At 48.0% G+C, this 20607-nt stretch overlaps 2 protein-coding genes across 3 annotated transcripts; one reads left to right on the top strand and one right to left on the bottom strand.

The window, feature by feature from the left end:
• Positions 1-9: 9 nt before the first annotated feature.
• On the bottom strand, positions 10-6934 carry LOC133513197 (activator of 90 kDa heat shock protein ATPase homolog 1-like). Its single transcript, XM_061843727.1, has 9 exons — positions 6659-6934; positions 3888-4078; positions 3742-3824; positions 3552-3669; positions 2041-2129; positions 1801-1935; positions 1093-1194; positions 964-1015; positions 10-632 (listed from the first exon to the last, which is right to left on the bottom strand). Exons 1-9 carry the CDS (start codon positions 6736-6738, stop codon positions 460-462), a joined length of 1023 nt encoding a protein of 340 aa, XP_061699711.1. The 5' UTR covers positions 6739-6934; the 3' UTR covers positions 10-459.
• A 4837-nt stretch (positions 6935-11771) lies between these two features.
• cdca4 (cell division cycle associated 4) lies at positions 11772-20573 on the top strand. 2 transcript variants are annotated; one of them, XM_061843729.1, is made up of 2 exons: positions 11772-11925; positions 15929-20571. In XM_061843729.1, the coding sequence occupies exons 1-2, from the start codon at positions 11848-11850 to the stop codon at positions 16763-16765; spliced, it is 915 nt and encodes a 304-aa protein (XP_061699713.1). In that variant the 5' UTR covers positions 11772-11847; the 3' UTR covers positions 16766-20571. The 2 variants fall into 2 exon arrangements, with proteins under 2 accessions (XP_061699713.1, XP_061699714.1); XM_061843730.1 differs by lacking the exon at positions 11772-11925 and adding an exon at positions 11986-13290 and having other exon boundaries at positions 15929-20573.
• Positions 20574-20607: the final 34 nt, after the last annotated feature.

Raw genomic sequence — 20607 nt, 5'->3', positions numbered from 1 at the left:
CAAAAAGCGTACGCAGTGATTGGTTTATTGGCGTCACGTCGTCGGCATGAAAAGGTATAAATACATCAACCCCGCAGTGGTGCTGTCCGGTGCGATGGCAACGTTTCTGTTTGCTACGCCGGCTTCCCGCGTGACGCCTTCACGTTACAGAAATGGCCGCGCTCGAGCCTTTGAGGATGAACATGCACTGGCACTGCACTGGTACAAAAAAAGAAAAGAGAGCAAAAAAAAAAAAAAAAAAAACATTCCCAGAACTGCAAACTCGATTCTTGTACGAGTGGAGGCCAATTTGGCCCGAGTGCTTCTTGTGAGGTTCCTCTGAACAACAAATACTCAAGAGGGACACGACTAAAGGAAGAGAACGACACAAACAAACGGTCCTCGCTGACTTTGCGTCAAGATGCCGTCGATGGCGGTGACGATGATGAGTCGAAAAGCAAACGAACGGACGGAAAGGTCTCAGAAGAGTCTCGCGCCGAAGCCAAAAGTCTGTTTGATGGCCTCGAAGTAAAACCTGCGCCAGCCGTCCTTGGTGCGGTCCTCGTCGTCGTCGGGAACGCCGCGACAGTCCACGCGCAGTTCCGTCTCGCTGCTGCGGTCCACCAACGTCAGCGTCACCGTGGCGTAGTGCTCTGAGGCCGACGCCCGCCCGCCGATCGAGAAACACAACACAACAATATGGACGTGGGCTCCATCCCGACCAAACTTAAGACAGGAAAACCAAGAAACAATTCAGCAGAGAATAGACGAATCCTACAAAAGTTCCATAAAACCCCCGTTAGCGATCCCCAGCTAACGGGGGTTTTATGGAACTTTTGTATGTGGCCACAGGAGTCTAAATTTAGTCCTGAGGTCCTCCTGTCCCCTGCTGTTGTCGGGAACTCCGAGTACCAATAAGTAATATTTCCTGAAACTCGTTCAGTTCCAGGCTAACTGATTTATTTTGGGACTGCGCTTACGTACCACAGGGCCAGTTGTTGTACCTCCACTTCATCACGATTTTCTCATCCTGCACCTACGGCAAACCGTGGAGAAGGTTAGCATCGTCATAAGAAAGGCTTTTGTCTTCTTTCTGACGACGTCACGTCTCACCAGCTCCACGAATTCGCCGAGAACGTTTCCACCCAGCAGACGGAACTTCCCCCCCTTCTCTCCGGCCACCGAGGCGGGCCCGTGCGTGAACGCCTGCGTCATCTGCAGCGGGAGCCACCACCGCAAAAACAGCAGCTTAACACTTTGGTGGATGCCATAACCAAAGGCGTCAGTGTGAGGCAGGCGCAGTGCCGAACGCTCGGAGCAGGAAATGCATGTTGCATCGCCGCCTTTTATGGACACGCACTCACTGTGTGGATGGTGCCCTCGTGTGGACAAATAGAATGGCTACACCTCTGAAAAGTATCACTCACCGGCATCGAGTGCGCGTGAAAAAAGTAAGTAAGTTTCTTTCGGCTTGTCCCTTTCGGGGTCGCCACAGCGTGTCATCTCAGATGAACGCACATACATGTTTGGCACAATTTTTACGCCGGATGCCCTTCCTGGGAGTGGAGAAACGTTTACATTGATACAACAAATACAAAAGTGATTGGTCGCCACTTTGCACCTACTGCAATGGTTTTCTGGAACGTAACCTCTGCAATAATAAACAATTGTACACATATTTGGCGAGGCCGGGGACCGAATTAAACTCCGAACTGAAGGCATCCTGTCACATTTTAGAACGCGTGATCAAGAAAATGGAAAAAGTTTAAAATGGATCAGTAAAATTGTTGAAACGTGATCCAACTTCAGTGTGCCGCTCACCTCCTGGTTGACGAAGACCCTGTAGAGGTCCGCTGGGCTGGTTAGGAACGTTTCCGTCATGCTGAACTTGCATGTGGGAATCTTCACGCCCGTGTTGACAGCTGCCGCCGCTGCGCTGCTTGTTCCTGATGAAATCTGCAAAAAAAAAAAAAAAAAAAAAAAAAAAACGGAGTTACCGCCTCTTCTTGTACATACTTCGCACAAAAAGACGCCAACGACGGAGAAAGTAATGCCGCCAACCCGAGTTTTGTCAGTCTTGGCTTTGGACTGCGAGGACTCCAGCGGCAGCACGCCGTTGGCCGTCGGCAGGATCATCCCTTGAGTGAACTCTGAACCGATAACGAGAGAAATCAAATACATTTCCATGAAGACATGAATAAATATTTCAGCCATCTCAGAGGCACAAAAGTTGCCAATTTCAAACGTTAGCGCCGGTCGGCCGGCTCGACGGTCACCAAACCACCAAAAGAGGCTTGCGGCGCCGTGACCGCCGGACCACGCCAAGCTCGAACTTGTTGGAATGCAAATATTACGTTGGAGTTATGGAGTATTTTGGGCTGTCAATAAGGTACAAGATACTTTTTTTCTTAATTCACACATACAGATGATTCTTACAATTGTCCTACTCAAGGCCCCGCAGGACGACAAATAACAGAAAAGCTAAATGAAAGTATCGTGTATCAAAAGTATGAATTGAATGTGCAAATTTCAAAGGTCAAGATCAGAGAGCCAATGAAAATGAAATGACAAAAACACAACACTGCCAAAGTGGCTGCAATAAATAAATAGGAAGACAATAAAATGATCAAATGAATGGACAAGTATGTTGATGATCAATCGTGTTGAGACTTTGTCCGACCTTGAAATGTCAAAACTTGCTGAATTGCAATTACTGTAATTTCCATTTTATAAGTCGCGACTTTTTTCCACACGCTTTCATCCCTGCGGCTTATGCAGTGCTGGGGCTAATTTGTGCATTTTTTCTAATGGCCACGAGGGGGCACTCGAGCAGAAAGAGTGAAAAGTTGAACAAATGCGCCGAGGAAGTGACTTTTACCAGGAAGTGACTTTCACCGTCATGTTTATTTAACCGGCCCTGTTAGCACTGTGCTATCGTGTTGCTGCTGTGCCACTGCCGTGTCTCAGTGATTCCTACCAGTAAGGTTTTTTTTTTTTAAAGGCCGTGTTAGCGCCACACTAGCACTTGCTTTTGTGTTACTGCCGCGTGTCAATGATTTAGGCGTTTTTTTTTTTTTTTTTAAACCGTCTCAGTTAGTGCTGTGCTATCGTGTTGCTACTGTGGCAGTTTTTTTTTTTTTTTTTTTTTACCCCCAGCCCTGTTCGTGCTACTGTGTTGTTAGCCATGTTAAGCTAAGCTAAAGTATTAAAACTTTGAAAACGCTTTCTGTGTACCGTCTGTCTTTGTCCATATCTCGTGTTTCAATGTGGGCACCTGCAGCTTTTGTATGTACCAAATGGTATTTCCTTTACAAATTTACTGGGTGAGGCTTATAATCAGGTGCGCTATGTGGGCCATAAAATTACAGTACGTTTGCCCATTTTAATCTGATTATGTGATTTCATGGGGGGGAGGGGGGTTATATATCCACAAATGACGCAATTATTGAAATAATCATGAGCTGCAGCACTATGTGCGTGCACTTCCTAAGGAGCAGGTGAGGGCGACGTCAGGTCCTTCGACGAAATGCTTCTACCCAAGCCCAAAGAAATTTGCAAAGGTTTCGTCTGACCTGATTTCAAGAAAGCCACGTAGCTCCCCAGAGCCTCGCGGATCTTCTCGGCTCCTTTGGACTTCATCAGGTGGACCAGCGGCGTCTCCGGTTCGTCTTTGTTCAGCGAGACGCTAATCTGCAAGAAGAAGAGAGGACGTCGCCACTCGGAACGCCGTAAACCGCGCGCGGACCCCGGCAGAGGTCTTACATCCAGATCGTCCATGTCGTTCTCGTCAGACAGATTGGGAATTTCCACGGATCCCTGGTATTTTATTCCCGTTTTGGAGATTCCTGTTAAAACAAACGCGCGACGGTGAAGATTTTCTGGATCAAGATGTCGGGCCTCTGACCCACCTGTCCAGGTTGCTTTCAGGTTCCACTCGTAGAAGAAGATGAGTTTCCCTTTCCGATTGTTGATGGACGCCTCGCCCTCCACCTTGCCGACCTCCGTCACCTCGCAGCTTCCGTGGTCGTTCTCCACCCGCAGGCCGAGCAGGAGACTTTTTAACTTGTCCGACGACCAGCTCGTGGCGTCTCGTTCCGTCCTGAGGACAAAACCGTCAGGCCGTGAGGATTTAGGTTGCATTCGCAGTCGCTCGGGACGTAGAAGCATCACGCTTGGAGCCCACCTCAACTTTTCCGCTTTTCCGGAAGTAAACTAACAACAACTTGCAGCTCCCCACGTTGATGCTGACTAGTTGTTAGGGTACACAGAATGGAGCAATTCTGACTTTTAATACATCTGGAACCTGAAGCTTCCAACAAGTCTTGAAGATTGTGCTGGAACATTCAAGAAGTTGTTCCATCGAGTCATCGTGGCACACGGTTGCCGTGGAGATCCGACAAACTGAGCGACGTTGAATCATGAAGGCAGCTCAATCAATGTTTGCGTCTGTTCACAAGTTCTCATGATGCCGATAAAATTCAGGTGTATTATTACCACCTTACTATCTTTGCTACTGCGGCTTTTATCGCTCATCGAATTACAACATTTCATATTTCACTTCTACTGACAGTATATTCGCCCTTGGGCGTATTTTACGCTTGCAACATGAAGTCAAATAAAGCATTTGGTGAAATAACGAGGGACCAAAAAATGGCCAAAATGCGCAAACATTTGCCGGAGCGCTCACAGACACGATTCATCGTCATGGTCTTCTAGCAATATTCATTATCGGCCGATACCCAAACGACACACGTGGCAATTTTAAACATCTATACAGTGTTCCCTCCCACATTCGCAAGTTTTTTTTAATTCAGAAAAATAAACGTGGGGGAAAAAAAAAAAAAATACAGCCACATTGCGGAAAGACGCATTGATACAAGATGCGCGACATCGACCAGCCCGTACTCGCGCAAAACAGATCCGGCCTCTGCGCGGTGAGGCGTCCTCCGCCGACAATGACGCTGCTCGTCGTTTGGTGGAGGAAGACGTTCCCGACCGACCTCTTCAGCGAGGGAGCAGAGTTTTCACCTTGGATGAAACGGGCCTTTTTGGGAAGAGAACACCTTCCTTTGCGTGCGTTCCTCTTCGAGGACGAAGTGAAGACGGCCAGCTTGAAGCCACACAAGGAGCGTGCTGATTATCGTCGGGGGGGGGGGGGGGGGGGTGTGATTCAACTTAAAGCCTCGACGAGTGAAAGTGAGAAACTCTTGGCCTCTCTCAGGAGGCAACGTTGAGCAATGGTAATTACTGGACAATAAATGATACCGGATAAGGTTTTAGAATTAAAGATGTCGGCAAATACGTGTACTGTTGTAATCTTTGTGTTTACATATTTGAAACATTCTGGTACCCACATAAATGAAAGTTCCTGGGGGGCAAATCCTACTTGGCAGTTTTTCACCTTTCACGGGGGGTCCTGGCCTCCATTCGCCGCAAAAAAACGAGGGATTACTGTACATGCAGTATGTGTGCAGTACAGCGAGGGGCAACTATTTTTTAAACGTTAATATTAGCTGTCTTTTTAGAAGTAACGTGTGCTAGATGAAATTGAATGCGTCTTGCGATCCTAGTTGTGGCACATATTTCCATACATTACAAATTTAACTCTACATTTGTGAATTCTTGCTAATCACGATGGACTTTGCTTTCTAACGATGCGAATAGCCAGCCGTGACCGTATCATGTGTACTCTTAATAGCTACGCGGGTATCCGTCGCCGTCTGCCGGCCGGCAGTGTTCACGAAACGAGACGCAAGCAGTTTGAATAGCGATGATGGAAATGCTGTTTTCCGTGTTTCACGGTTTGCAATTTTCAGCTGACATGGAACGTGTCCCATTTTTACTCACTATTCCATATTGCATCGAAAGAACAAGTACATATTATAACAAACAACAGTTCCCGAATTTATTGTTTGCATCCCCAGCAAAAAATATATATATAATATATACATAGCAGCGTAAAATCTGATTTTAAATTAAGTACACCATAATTTTATATTTCTATGCTTCTGCCAATTATCAAGTATATTGGTCAATCCGCAAATGTTTGTGATCATATTACCCATCGCTAATGAATTTAGCGAAAGTCCAATTGCCTCTTGACTGTGCACTTTTGCTTCATGGTTAATGTTTTGGGTTTTTTTTTTCCCCACGCAAGTTTGAGAAAGAAATTCATTCCAATCTGAACTCTGTTTGGCTCTTGACCAGTTTTGTAAAACTGGGTCCTCCTCTTTCTAGAATGATTTCAAGTTTATCAGTTCACATTGTCTAGACTCTAAATTCAGTAGTTTAAGATTAAGGAAAGTAATGCAAGTTTGTATCTCTGACTCAACAATCTCGACCCATCTTATCTTTGCATTTAGACGTTGGCCAGAAATGAACGCTTGCATTTACACCGGTTTTAAAAAGGAGGAACTTTCTCAGTCCGGGCAAATTAGAGATTCGTCTTTGAGAGATCATTCTGACAATGCTGGTCTACTGAAAATCAATGATACTTGAAAATATGACACACATATTTTGAACGTGCGCAACTGTGTCATCCACAATTAAAACCGAAGCCATTTGTTGTTCCGTCGGGCGTTATGAATTTTTGTTCCCATTTTGGTGCTCCCCGAACGGGCTCTGGGCTCTTAGCATTAGCCGGCTAGCTCGCGAGCGTCCCGCTTTCTTCGCGCCTCACCAGTGCCAGTTGTTGACATTCGTGGCGTCCGCTCGCTCTTCCACGATCCAGCGAGGGTCTCCTTCGCCCCACTTGGCCATTGTTAAATTAAATAAAATGGAGAGGGAGAGAAAGAGCGGTGGTCCGTCGCAGCCGCCGCCGGTCACCGGTACAGACGCGCACACGTTGCTTCTAGAAGTCTCTGCCGGGCGGCCCCTGCGCGAGCGTCGTCTCGGCGAGCCGAGAATTTGCTGGAAACGGAAGTTGTCGTGCCGGGAACGCCTCTTGAGGTCTGCGGCTCACACCGGATGTTCGGAACGTCTCGCGAGTTCTCGCTCAAGGTTACGGATTGAAGCTACGTCGCGCCCATTTTGAGCTCGTAGCTATGCCAGGGATGCCAAAGTCGTCGGCGAGAAAAGTAAAACACAAGGATTGCGTTACACTCCGCTGCCTATGGTTGCGCAGGACGTCGTGCAAACACAGCAAGGGAATTGGGAGTCCCTCTTCGGTTATGGTTTTTTTTTTTTTTTTTTTTTGCACAATGATAATATATGCATTGGCAAAGGAACTCTGCTGAAAATCGGTTGAGGGATGTGCAGGCTCCAACTCGGTCTCTGTCCCCATGTATTGCCTTTAACGGGAGCCCTGACCTCCCTAACATGTCGGCCCCGTAAGAACGTCGAGATGCTACTAAATCCCACTGACTGTACATTTTTTTTTTTTTGGGGGGGGGGGGGGGGGATTCCCACCCAGTTTCTAGTCTGGACTCGCCCTGATCCAATATTACTGGTTCCGGAACAAGCGCCGCTGGTCTGTAATTGGTCGTTGTAATCACTGTACGATCTTACGCGCTCCTTTTCTACCCAACACTGTGGAAACATTCAACTTTGTTTGTGTACATAGCAACAGCTACTGCCTTAGCCACTATTAGCATTCATTTTAAATAACAATTACCTGCAAAAGCTTACAATTTAGAATCTCGAATAAGGTCACGCCGCACTTTAAATGTGAATAAATAACAGTGAACACGTCAATAATCCAAACATTCTATCGCACGTGTTAAAAGAAAGTACGGGGGCGGCCATCTTGGAAGTGGGTCACGAGTGCGCGATGAGAATTCTCACTTCATTTCGAGGCAGGACAGGCCCCACCGCAGCACGATTGGCTCCTGCGTCGCAGGAAGGGCAGGCTACAAAAAAAAAAAAAAAAATGGCACGAGATCACCATCACAAACGTATCATAACATGCATGAAATAAAAACAGCTTCATGGGTTAAAGATGCGTTAAGGTTAGGATCAAGGTGGCAACTTCTTTTCTCACATGGGTAGATGACTTTTGGAAATGTAGTACGTTACCCGTTTGTTAGGAGTGACCATAGTCGTGTAACGACAGCATTTCAATTACTTTCACGTGTATATATAACCATCTGTCCATTTTCTTAGCTGCTTATCCTTACAAGGGTCGCGGGAGTGCTGATCCCCAGCCGTCAACGGGCAGGAGGCGAGGTAAGCCCTGAACTGGCTGACAGCTAATCGCAGGGCACATGGAGACCGACAACAGTCGCCCTCACAAAATCACACCTTGGGGCAATTTAGAGCGTCCAATTAATGTTGCATGTTTTTGGGGGTGTGGGAGTCAAACCGGAGTGCCCGGAGAAAAGCTTCTCGGTGCCCTGCGTTTGGCTAGCAACCAGTTCAGGGCTGACCTCGCCTCCTGCCCCGATGACAGCTGGGATAAGCTCCAGCGTTCCCGCAACCCTTGTGAGGATAAGCGGCTCAGGTCATGGATACAGGGAAACTTTGATCCAATTTTTTTACTTCTCATATAGGCGACCTATCTTCGGATCAGCGGTAGAAAATGGATGGGTGGCTAAGTAATGAGTTATTGCTGTACAAAATACTTCGAACAGGCAACAGCAAGTCATGAAGTTTGCATAGGTGTTCAAATATTGTGCTCTTGAAGATCCAAGAAAAATCCAGTGAATTAATGAATTTCAAATCATTTGAAAGCCGAGAGGTCAGGTTTGCAAAAGAAGGCTCAAGAGCCGGTCAGAGTTTGCAGATGGCAGTTGACCACTCTCGACAGCCGGGTACACGCATAGTATACTTATTCCACGCTTCCCAAAGCTTTTAAAATACTTCGCTCTCCAACATGAAAATAGAGCCACCCAGCGGGTCCACGTCTTCATCAAAGTTCAAGTTGTCAAAAGTTCAGTATTTAAGTACTCGTCCCCAAAACAATCCTGCTAAATGTAAAAGTACTGAAGCAACTCTGTTCCTTAAAGGGCCATTGCCATGCCTGTAAACATTCTATAATAGATATTGTAATGAAAAATACATATAACATTGTTCACTTTAATGTCCGTATGAAAAAATAAATCTGAGCGGAAAGCATGTCATCCACAAGCAAATTTGTCTCATTCATTCATTCAAGTCTCATTCGACATCCAAGCGGTCGCCATATTGCCCGCATTGTCTGTTCGTGACGTCATACCGCGACACCTACTTGTCATTTGGAACCCACGAACTTTCATTCCCTCTCACTCTCAAACCCGTGCAATCCATTTTTCACCATGAAGCGAGTCTTTTTGAAAAGTATGAAGAATGAATCTATCCTCCCGAGTGTTCGAACAATATCCAGCAATACAACGAGCCGGCATTTTGGCTAACACGAAGGAACGACGAGTTACCTTCCAGCAGGTAAAACTAGCAGAAACATGCGAGACTGGCTGAGTGGGGCGTCTGCGAAATCAAATCCCTCGAGAGGATTTTCATGGCGGGAGTGACAAAAAGCCATGCGCGTCAAAATCATGTTGAGTGGTGGAAAAAACGACGGGTCCATTCCGGCTGCCTTCCCCCCCCCCCCCCATTAATAACATACTAAAAAAATCATGCGTTTCATGACAGTGGACCTTTAAGTATAAATACAAAAGTACACCGTTATAAATGTACTTGAGTAAAAAAGCTAATTGTCATTTTTCATGGTTTGAGATTGTTGTATGATTGGCGTGCTTCTCTCAAACTCTAAAATAGAAGAAATTGTATGGTCGCTTGCTTCCCATGTGGCCTGCGAGTACCCGGGGACCAGTTGAGGGTCGGACCCCGCCTCTCGCCCGAGGATAGCCGGGAAAGTCTCCGGCGCGCCCGCGACCCTTGCGAGGATAAGCGACACGGAAAGGGAACGTTTTGAAAACATTGATTTCCCTACTGAAACTCGTCAAAAAAAAAAAAAAGAGCAAGCTGTGACTATTTTCAGTTTGTGATTTTCCTCCTGTTTTGTTGCGGCCGAACTGTGCCATCATTTCTCCGGGCTCCCCTTAAAAAAAAAATCCCCCCCCCCCACACCCCGCAGATATCATCCCCCCCCCCTCCCTCAAGCGAGTGGCTGCGCTCAGTGAGCGGCAGCAGCCGCAGAGGAGAGAGAGAGAGAGAGAGAGAGAGAGAGAGAAGAGAGACGAAAAGAGAGAGGAGAGAGAGCGAGCGAGATCAGAGAGAGAGAGAGGGAGCGAGCAGAGAGAGGAGAGAGCGAGCACAGAGTGATAGAGCGAGAGAGCGCGAGCAGAGAGAGCAAGAAAGAGAGAGGAGAGAGAGAGAGAGGGCGAGAGAGAGCGAGTAGAGAGAGAGAGAGCGATCAGAGAGAGAGAGCCACAGAGAGAGAGAGAGAGAGAGCCACAGAGAGAGAGAGCAGAGAGAGAGAGAGGAGAGCGATCAGAGAGAGAGAGAGAGAGCGAGCAGAGAGAGCAAGAGAGAGAGAGCGCGATCATAGAGAGCAAGAAAGAGAGGGAGAGAGAGAGAGCGATCAGAGAGAGAGAGAGAGGAGAGAGAGCGCGAGAGAGAGCGAGTAGGAGAGAGAGAGCGATCAGAGAGAGAGAGAGCCACAGAGAGAGAGAGAGAGAGCACAGAGAGAGAGAGAAGAGAGCGAGCAGAGAGCAAGAAAGAGAGAGAGCGAGTAGAGAGAGACACAGAGAGAGAGAGAACAAGAGAGAGAGAGCACAGAGAGAGAGAGAGGCGAGCACAGAGAGAGAGAGAGAGCGATCAGAGAGGAGAGAGAGCGACCAGAGAGAGAGCCCGATCAGAGAGAGAGCGAGCACAGAGAGAGAGAGAGAGAGAGCAGAGAGAGAGCGAGAGAGAGCAAGAAAGAGAGAGGGAGAGAAAGAGAGAGCGATCAGAAGAGAGAGAGAGAGGCGCGAGAGAGCGAGTAGAGAGAGAGAGCACAGAGAGAGAGAGAGAGAGAGAGAGAGAGCGAGCAGAGAGCAAGAAAGAGAGAGAGCGAGAGAGAGCGAGTAGAGACAGAGAGAGAGAGAGAGAGAGAGAGAGTACAGGAGAGAGAGAGAGCGAGCACAGAGAGAGAGAGAGAGAGCAGAGAGCAAGAGAGAGAGCGATCAGAGAGAGAGAGAGAAGAGCGAGAGAGCGCGAGAGAGAGAGCACAGAGAGAGAGCAGAGAGAGAGAGAGAGAGAGCGAGCAGAGAGCAGAAAGAGAGAGAGCGAGAGAGAGCGAGTAGAGACAGAGAGAGAGAGAGCAGAGAGAGAGAGTACAGAGAGAGAGAGAGCGCGCGAGCAAGAGAGCAAGAAAGAGAGAGGGAAGAAAGAGAGCGCGATCAGAGAGAAGAGAGAGAGCGCGAGAGAGCGAGTAGAGAGAGAGAGAGAGAGCACAGAGAGAGAGAGAGAGAGCGAGCAGAGAGCAAGAAAGAGAGCGAGAGAGAGCGAGTAGAGACACAGAGAGAGAGAGCAGAGAGAGAGCGTACAGAGAGAGAGAGAGCGAGCACAGAGAGAGAGAGAGAGAGCAGAGAGCAAGAGAGAGAGCGATCAGAGAGAGAGAGAGAGAGAGAGAGAGAGCGCGAGAGAGAGCGAGAGAGAGAGCACAGAGAGAGAGCAGAGAGAGAGAGAGAGAGGCGCGAGAGAGAGCGAGTAAGAGAGAGAGAGAGCGATCAGAGAGAGAGAGCCACAGAGAGAGAGAGAGCACAGAGAGCAGAAAGAGAGCGAGTAGAGAGAGCCACAGAGAGAGAGAGCAGAGAGAGAGAGAGCGAGTAGAGAGAGACACAGAGAGAGAGAGAGCAGAGAGAGAGAGAGCGAGTAGAGAGAGACGAGAGAGAGAGAGCAGAGAGAGAGAGAGCACAGAGAGAGAGAGAAGAGAGAGAGAGAGAGAGAGCGAGCTCGAGCTCGAGCCGAGAGACGACGACGTCGACTTCACTTTTTGAAGCCGTGGCATGAATGAGCTCATCGGAACCTTCTGCTCCGCTCTCACCTCCGTCGATCCTATGCGCGAGACCGGAATCAAATAAGAGCGAGGTGAGTTCGCGGCCCGTCGTCCCGTCGTCCGTCGGCCGTGAAAAGTCGAGAAGCGAGCCGGCACCCTCGCCCCGTTTGTTTGTTTGCGTTAACAACTTAAAGACTGATTTTTTTTTTTTTTTTTTTTTGTGGTTGTCGGAAGAGGGGGGGGGGGGGTTTGTTGGGAAGGAGGAGGAGAAGGAAGCGAGCGGACACTTGACAGAATAATGAGTCAGTTAGCATTAGCCCCTTTTAAAAAAATGGCACGTCCGGCCACTTTTACACCGATTGAGGCTTGTTTGTTTGTTTTTTGTTGTTGTTGTTGTTGCCCAGTTGGCCGCCACATTGTCGCTCTTCTCGCTCGCTCTCTCGCTCGGCCCCCCTCCTCCTCCTCCTCCTCCTCCTCCGAGCTAGCTGTTAGCCTAGCAGCCCAAAATGGCCTCGTCGCGGGAAACAAAAGCGAGCTCGGAGCGCCGATCGGTCGCCAACATAGCGGGCCTCCGTCCCCGTCCGGTACCGTCGACGGAGAACCGGGAGGGATGAACCCGACGGGGAGAGCCGAGTTGTTGAGTAATGACGGCCGCCGAGGCAGGAGGAGCAGGGCCTCTCCGCGGTGGGGGATGGGACGGGACGGGGCACGCTAGCGGCCATCGACGGACGGCCAGACTGCGTCTTGTGGACGCCGACCGACGCTTTATTTACGTCGTTTTTCCTGCGCTTTTGACAAGTCCCAATACGCCATTGAAAATCCCATTCGGCCGTTCGATGCGCGGCTCGTTTCGTCAAAACATCGCGATGTGGCTCATCACATGAGAGCGTTTGTGGTCGTTTTGAAAATCACATTTCAAGCCTTGTATTAACGCTTTGCCTCATCACAGCGGCTTGTTGGCTAACGTGCTTATATAACGTCCTCATCACAGGTTCAGAATACAGTCAGAAGGCCAAGATTGGTACAATCCAAATCTCCACCTCTTTGTACTCTTACAAGTTCACACACAAAGTACTTGACTGTACATACATAAAGAGAGACGAAAGGACAGCGAGTGAAGTGACTCAGTACAGCAGCAGCAGCGGCAGCGGCAGCGGCAGCGTGCTGTTGACTCTTCCTGTTACGTTGCCAAGTTTCAAACTGTCTGGCCGGCCTTCTTCTTTTCTGTTTTAGAACCTACATTGTTTTCATATAATTTTACAATCGACTTGCCATCCCAACAATACGGCGTGATCAGAGACGCGTTGTGAAATTGAAACGGCCAAAAAGTCAGCGACCGTTTCCAAAGTTTTGTGAATTGTGTTGCCGCAATTTGGCTAGTTGACACAATCTTGCCCCCCCCCCCCCACTCATTTTCTCTGCCTGCCATTTTCGAGCGGAACTACACCAGGCGAAAGGTAAGCGGAGCCGCAGGTTGGCACAGTGTTGCCGGCGGTTGCGTCTGATTCGTGCCATCTTTGGCTAATTTCTTCTAGTTATGATTGAAGTGCTGCCCCTGCCAGGGAAAAATCCAATTCAATCTTTATTTGTGGGGATGTGGATACATTAGCCAATCGTCCGTGGCGTAAACATCACAGAGTCTCCTCGTGTCTCTAATAAATAACTCCGCTAAAAGTGCGCTGGTTGGGTTTTATTTGTTTGTCTTTTTTTTTTTTTTTTTTAGTGGCTCCAGTTGTCGTAAAAATGATCAAAGTTGTCAACATTGAACGTCATTTCAGACTGTGGCAAAAAAAAATCAGGAAGTTGCTTTTTTGTGCTTCCCTGAGCGGCCCAATCTGGTTCCACCAGTTTGGATGATGTTACTTTTACCTTGTGTCAACAACAGTAGCCCCGGTGTGTGTTGCGTAATGTCAATTATGATTATTACTGGTGGGCTCTAAAGCTTGGCCCGAGGAAAAAAAAAAAAAAAAAAACCAAAAAGGCCCACTTAAATTTCCCGTGTAGTTTTTGAGCAGTCGGTAGCGCATGAGCAAAAGAGTCCGGACGTGGAAAATGAAAGAAAGTTGAGATTATTTAATAACTTTGTAGGCTGCTTCTGTAGTCTGACTGAAATCCTGTTCCTGTGATTGGGAATGACTCCCTGATAACTACCCAGGGAACTTCAGTGGGAATATTTGGGAGCTAGCTCGTACTGTAATACATATAATAAAAAAAGAAAAAGATCATTCCCTCGGGAATGATTGAGTGAGTGAGTGATTCCGAAAAAAAAGTCGCCGCATTCGCAATCGTTCCCTCATTCTCGGATCACCAGATGGGCAGCAGAGTTGCAAATGGGTGGAAAATTTGCAGTAAGATTCTGGAACGTCACCGGCGCATTCCGTCGGAATTTAAGATGGACAATTTTGACAATATTAGCAGGGAATGGACGCTCATTTATAGGAAAGGTATCAATGGCTTCCATGAGCGGGCATTACAGTAACTTTATTGTTTTAGGCCCCCCCCCCCCCCCCATAAACAAATCCCGCTTCGCAAGAGTGGAGGGTCAGCCGAAGCTCTCGCGTGACTCAAACTTTGGCCGTCGCCACAAAGCCGACTGCCGCTAAAAGTCTTCACTTGGGGCAACGTACGTCTGTCGTACTTTGACGGCATCCACGTTTCACTTTTATTCAGGATTTTCCTCAACAATTGTGAAATTCCCCAAATCCTTCTTAATTTTGCAATCCTGGTACACCTTGATTGATTGTAGTTGTCATTCCTGAATCTGCTGTCATGTTCTTGGATTAATCGGACGTATGTATCATTTTTAATTTCCGAGGCCTTATTCAAACACGGGGACTCAATTTCAAAGTGACGATGCAGAGAAAAAAGATTCCGATTGACTTTGTGCCAAACGTGGCGGCCGCCGTCGTCATTTTCCAAAGTCAGATAGTCGGTCCGCTTTCACGGGGGAATATTTGGCTGAAATTGGGCCGTAACGGATGAATGGATGATTTGCGCCGATGCAGAAGTATTCCCAACGTAGACAGACTTTGATTTGAATTTCGTGCAGCCTCCGGAACACGATTGAGTCCAGTAATATTTGCTGAATCGATTTTGCATTTTTTTCCCCCTGGAATTGTTTAACGTGCGTTTCTTCACTTTCCAATGTATTCAATACAGCAATACTGTAAATAAGTCACTCCAAATATCAGTCAAATACGCATCTTTCTACATTTCATTTTAAATAGCAAAGTAGTCCCGATATATTTTTGCATTCATTTAGCAGCTATTCCCCCCAAATTGGCTAAGATTTTGAAATGCATTTTTCATTCATTTACTTCAGTAAATAATTGGTCTGTTGATATGTTGTAAATGATGAATTGTTATTCTTTCAACCTAACAACCTTTTCCAGCCTCGTGAATGTCTAAAAATCGACCGATTTTCAAACTATCTTCTGTACAGCGTAGCTGCAGGGTTTACGCATTTGATGTCGTGTTACAGCCTCCTTATTCCAATATTGGATCATTTTATTTCAGAATTGGGCCCCGCGAGTACATTTGTCACAGTGCTTCGTTTCCTTGATTTTCTTTTGCGAAAATGAGTTGTAGAACTTGAGCCGAGGGAATTTTCAACCGTTAAAAAAAAAAGACAACGAAAATCGATGGGAAAGCCGACTAGAACATAGAAACGTTAATCGTGATCGGAGGAAATTTGGTGCCCCATAACCTGGGAATTGTGAACTGTTCCAAATAGTGACGTGAGCGCACAAAACCTTCAGCTTTCTTTATTTTTGTGTGTGCTGACTTTGAACGTGATTGGTTAAAAGGCGAAAACATCCTATTTTGACTTTCTTTGTAAGATTTCAACAGAATGTGTAAAAAGTCAGAGCGCTCCAAAGACTTTCCGGCGTGAAGGGTTAGAAAAACCTGCGCCCAATGAAATCTGGAACAAGGTTGGAAGTGACTAAAATGTCGCACTCGCGGACCGGGCCTTACGCGAGAACGTTACGGCGCGTAAGACTTAACACGACAATTATCGGCGTCGGCGCATTTCGGGCTCGTGACGACGACGGCGGCGTCATCTAATTGAACATTGTTTGTGTTTGCCGCCTTCAGACCGACGACATGTTTCCAAAGGGCACCAAGCGCAAGTTCCTGGACTCGGCGGCGGCGGAGGAGGCGGCGGCGGCGAGCGCTCGGACGCCGTCGCCCTCGTACAGTCTCCAGCGCCAGTCTCTCCTGGACATGTCGCTGATTAAACTTCAGCTGTGCCACATGCTGGTGGAGCCCAACCTGTGCCGCTCGGTGCTCATCGCCAACACGGTGCGGCAAATCCAGGAGGAGATGACGCAGGACGGCACGTGGCAGCTCATGACCCAGGCGCTGGCCGCCGCCCAGTGCCCCGCGGACCGCCTGGTGGCCACCGAGGTGCTGTGCCGGCAGTCGGACGGTCAGAGCCCCAAGCCCTACCCGGGCGAGGGCTACCGTTCGGAAGAGGCGCTGATGGAAGGCGGGGACGCCCCCAAGGAGGTCTCGTACATGGCGGGCCCCTTCGGGATGGGCCCCTGCTGGGAGGAGCGCGAGGACGACGACGGCGACGGCGAGGACGAGGAGGACGCCGCCGAGGAGTCGGAGGGCGAGGACCCCGACGAGCGTCCCCGAGCGGACTCTGGCGCCGGGGAGCAGCTTTTCGGCACCTTCGAGATCAAGCAGCAGCCGCCGCCGGCGCCTCCGCCGGACCCGGCCCTGGAGGAGCTCTTCTCGGACGTGGACCCGTCCTACTACGAGCTGGACACGGTGCTGACGGGCATGCAGAGCGCCCCCAAGATGGGACCTTACGACCTGCTGGAGAGTTTGTCCTCCCACGGGCCGCCGCCCCTCAGCCCCGGCGCCAGCTGCCGGTCGGATCTGAACGAACTGGACCACATCATGGAGATCATCGTGGGCTCCTGAAGCCCGGCGCCGCCGCCGCCGCGGACTTGCTGAATGTTGCTTTTGTTACACGGCTACATTTGGGGAGGGTGTCAAATGTACTGCGAGCCAAAAATGGTTTTTTTTGTTTTTTTTTTTTTCGGATCGGCAGCTCTCGTCGGGACTTTTTTTTTCCTCTCCCTTTTTGTGTTTCTTTTTACTCTTACAGTATATTCCAGAATTGGGCGGGGGGCTGGGGGGGGGGTCGGTTCACAAGTCCGCTCGCAAAGGGATGGAAAATTTCATGCAAATTTTCCAAAATTTTAGCTCAAGAAAGTCAAGCTGGAGAACTTTGGAAAGATTCCAAATTGGAAACTTTTGTGGGAATTTCATGGATGTAGAACTAGAACCTCAGGTTGGGTGAGACCCGATAGCGGGTATCTGGACTGGGCCGTTCCGGGCCTCATTTCAAAGTACACGGTACGTGTGAAGGCCGCCGATACGAAGGCAAAAAAAAAAAAAAAAACAACCCAAAAATCTTCCACAGAGTAAGTCCTCCTCACCAGGAGATGGCGCTGCACTACGGGCGTTTGACACTGGCGAATCATGGTGTCTTTGTTGACAATTATACGTTTTTGTGACATGAGGCCAAACCCCAAAAAATGTGGTTCCGATTTACACTTTTTTTTTTTTTTTACAAAGCACGGACAGTGTGCCGCCATTTTCTCGTCAGTTCTCGTTGTTGATTCACGCTCGCGGGTCCGTCACGAGATCAAAGTTTGTGAAGGCTCGGCCTAAAAAAATGGGTCATGGCAAAATATGAAACCGTAACTCGACTTGATGTAGGGTCGGGCGGGAAATCGGAACTACAAGGTTGTTGTTTTTTTTTTTTTCTCAATTTTCTGCATCAAAAGTACTCGCGGTATTTGTGTGTACTCAATACTCGTAAAGTGGTATCAAACGCGACTGCAAGAAAACTCCTTTTTTGCCCCCCCCCCCAAAAAAAAAAAATATATATATATATTTCGTTTTTCTTGCCCATGAATTCCCACGGAACGTTTCCAGCATTTTCCAATTGCGTCTTCTCCCCACGTCGACGTCCCCTCGCGCTCGTTCCCCATTTTTCACACTACAAGTACGCAAACGACGGCGGCCCACGTCGAACGTTCAGATGGAACCGCCCGTGCGTATTTTTCCTAAAGATTTGAGCAATTATGAATGGAATATGTATATGTACGTATATGTAAATAGAAATATATTTTTTTGCATTATACAGTTGAGGGGGGGTATTTTTTGCAAGTATCATTTGATATTCCTATTCCTATCATTTTCTGAGATTTTAACGTAGCCACATTTGAGACTCGTGTCTTCCTGATTGTCACTTTTTTATTTTTTGTCGGCGCTGTTTTTAACTTCACTTGCTCCATTTTTTTTTTTTTTTTTGTAGCCCAGGGAAGCAAAACCATACTTTTCTATCCAGCTCATCCAGAAGAAGCCATATTGCTAATTTATTCTTCTTTTTTTTTTTTTAATTTATTGTATTTATTCTGTCTGTAGGTACATCCGAGCCACACACACAGGTCGAGCATTCGGCCCGAATGAAATTTGTCACTTCTTTTTTTTTTTTTTGGTGCAGTACCTATTTATTCTTCTTCTTCTTCTTTTTTGTTTGAATCATCCCAAGAACCGGGTCACAATTCCAATCACTATGCAGCTCCGTCTCACGCGTCACAAACAAAAAATGATTGTAAACGACTCCAATGTCCTTTAAAGTCCTTTTATGCAAACAGTTGCCTTTCTGCAAAACGAAAAAGAGGAGGCGGCGGCGACGGCGGCGGCGGCGGCGGAGAAGAACTCAGGCAATGTCAACGTGTATTCTCGTACGCACGCACGCACGCAAAAACCTGTTCAGTATTACAAACACACACACACACACCTGAAGGATGTCACTCACGCTGTTTGCAATGGGAGCTAGAACTTCAAAGACTTCTTACTACCGTTGTCAAAAATGTATGCATTTTTTTTATATCCAGACAAAAAAACCTTGTAGCGTCTTTGTAAATATTTTTTATAATAAAAGATGCGACTATTGCTTGCGTCCAGCGCCTTTGTACGGCCCGGGAAGCCGTCGTTCGATCGACCCGGAATTTTGTGAACGTACTTGTATGGTGATTGGGATCATAACCCAATAATAACGCACGCATCCTAATGTCAAATTGGCTCAACGGTTTCAGATGATTCAAATTGGCTGTGTGCTCGTAGGTCGACCTGGCCCATATTAATGATACAGGGTGGCGCAGCTGGTAAAGCCTTGGACTGACGGTTCTGAGGACCCGGGTTCGATCCCGGCCCCGCGTGTTCTCCCCGTGGCCCCGAACTCCACTGAAGGTTTTCCTTTCTCGCGGGGCCGATGGCGAGGGGGACGACGTCGTGTCGTAGGTCGACGAAAAACTCCCAACTTCGCTCGCGGTTTTCTGTCCCGCGACCCGACCCGACCCGACGATCCGTCGCTTCGCTGAGCAACTCGTGGAGTAGGAAAAGAATAGAAACTGAGCGGGCGCGCTTGGAGCGCCAACGCGTCTTTGATTCGGGATTCGGACCTGCTGCTGACTCAGCAAAGAAGGAAAAAGAAGCGAAGCCATTCAGCAAGAAGACGTCACATGTTAACGTGGACCTTGTACAAATTCGACGGGAGATTATTAGTCTCCAAAAGTTAAAATACCTGACTGGGACCCTGAACTGGTCGCCGTCTACCACGAGCAAACGACCAATCGCACCTACGGGCAATTCAGTGTCTCGGGTTAACCTCGCGCGTGCGTGCGGGCGTCTTTTTGAGACGTGGGAGGAAAGCGGGGGGCGGGATTTGAACCGGGTCCTCAGACCTGTGAGGCGCACTCGCAAAGCAGACATTCCAACGAGTCTCCACAAATCCATCCATTTTCTTTGCCGCTTATCCTCACAAGGGTGGCGGGGAGCGCTGGCCCATTGCAGGCCACAGAGAGATAATCACACCTAGGTGTTGTACATTTTGGGGATGGGAATTGGAAACCCACGCAGGTAACAGGGAGAGCGTGCAAACGCCACACAGGCGGGTTCGAACCCGGGTCCTCAGACCTGTGAGGCGCAAACTCCGACCACACAAACCCTCTTCATGTAAAATAATTGTTGTCCGTTTAGGATTTTTTTTCCACCTCTCGTCGTATTTTTTAAAAAAATACACACTCGTCGTATTCCCCCGACCCTATTGAGGATAAGCGCCTCAGAAAATGGACGGACGGCTGGATTCTTTGGTGTTGCGTAATATTTAAAATATTTTTTGATTCCCTTCTCGTGAAACCTATTGCGTTGTCTTTCCCACGATGTGACAATTTTGTCATCCTGAACGTGTCGTCGTACTTCCTTTTACGACTTTTATTTCTTTCACATCCGACTACAAGTAAAATGGCAGCCTTTTTGCTGTCAAACTTTATTTCGTAACTTTGCCCTTGTGTTGCTTTTGACAAATAGAACCACTGGATTTCCTGAATTTTACACACGCTTTTAATATTTTCGCGTCAACGGGCTGCAGCGGGTTTGATTTTTTTTTTTTGTTGTTTGAAATGACCATACGGACACAATAAGGGAAGTGGGTCGAACCGCAATGAACGACAAGTTCGCCAAAGAAGGAAAGAAAGAAAGAGGAAAAAAAAAGAGAAAAGCAGAGAAAAAGCGAGCAAAGCTCGCGTGACGTTTTGGAGGAAGAGGAAGTGAACGGGGGGGGGAGTCCTTATTTGGTATGATCCAACGGCTTCCGGGCACGCCCCCGAACTCCTTGGCGCTGAGTCATCTGGCCCTTTAAAATGTGGCGTTCACGAACACACGTTGGATCGTCGTCTTCGATGCGT

Source organism: Syngnathoides biaculeatus, chromosome 15 (assembly GCF_019802595.1).
Source record: "Syngnathoides biaculeatus isolate LvHL_M chromosome 15, ASM1980259v1, whole genome shotgun sequence".
In the NCBI taxonomy this organism is placed as follows: domain Eukaryota; kingdom Metazoa; phylum Chordata; class Actinopteri; order Syngnathiformes; family Syngnathidae; genus Syngnathoides; species Syngnathoides biaculeatus.
Note: the sequence above shows the minus strand (reverse complement) of the source record. Positions and strands in the feature narration are given on the sequence as shown.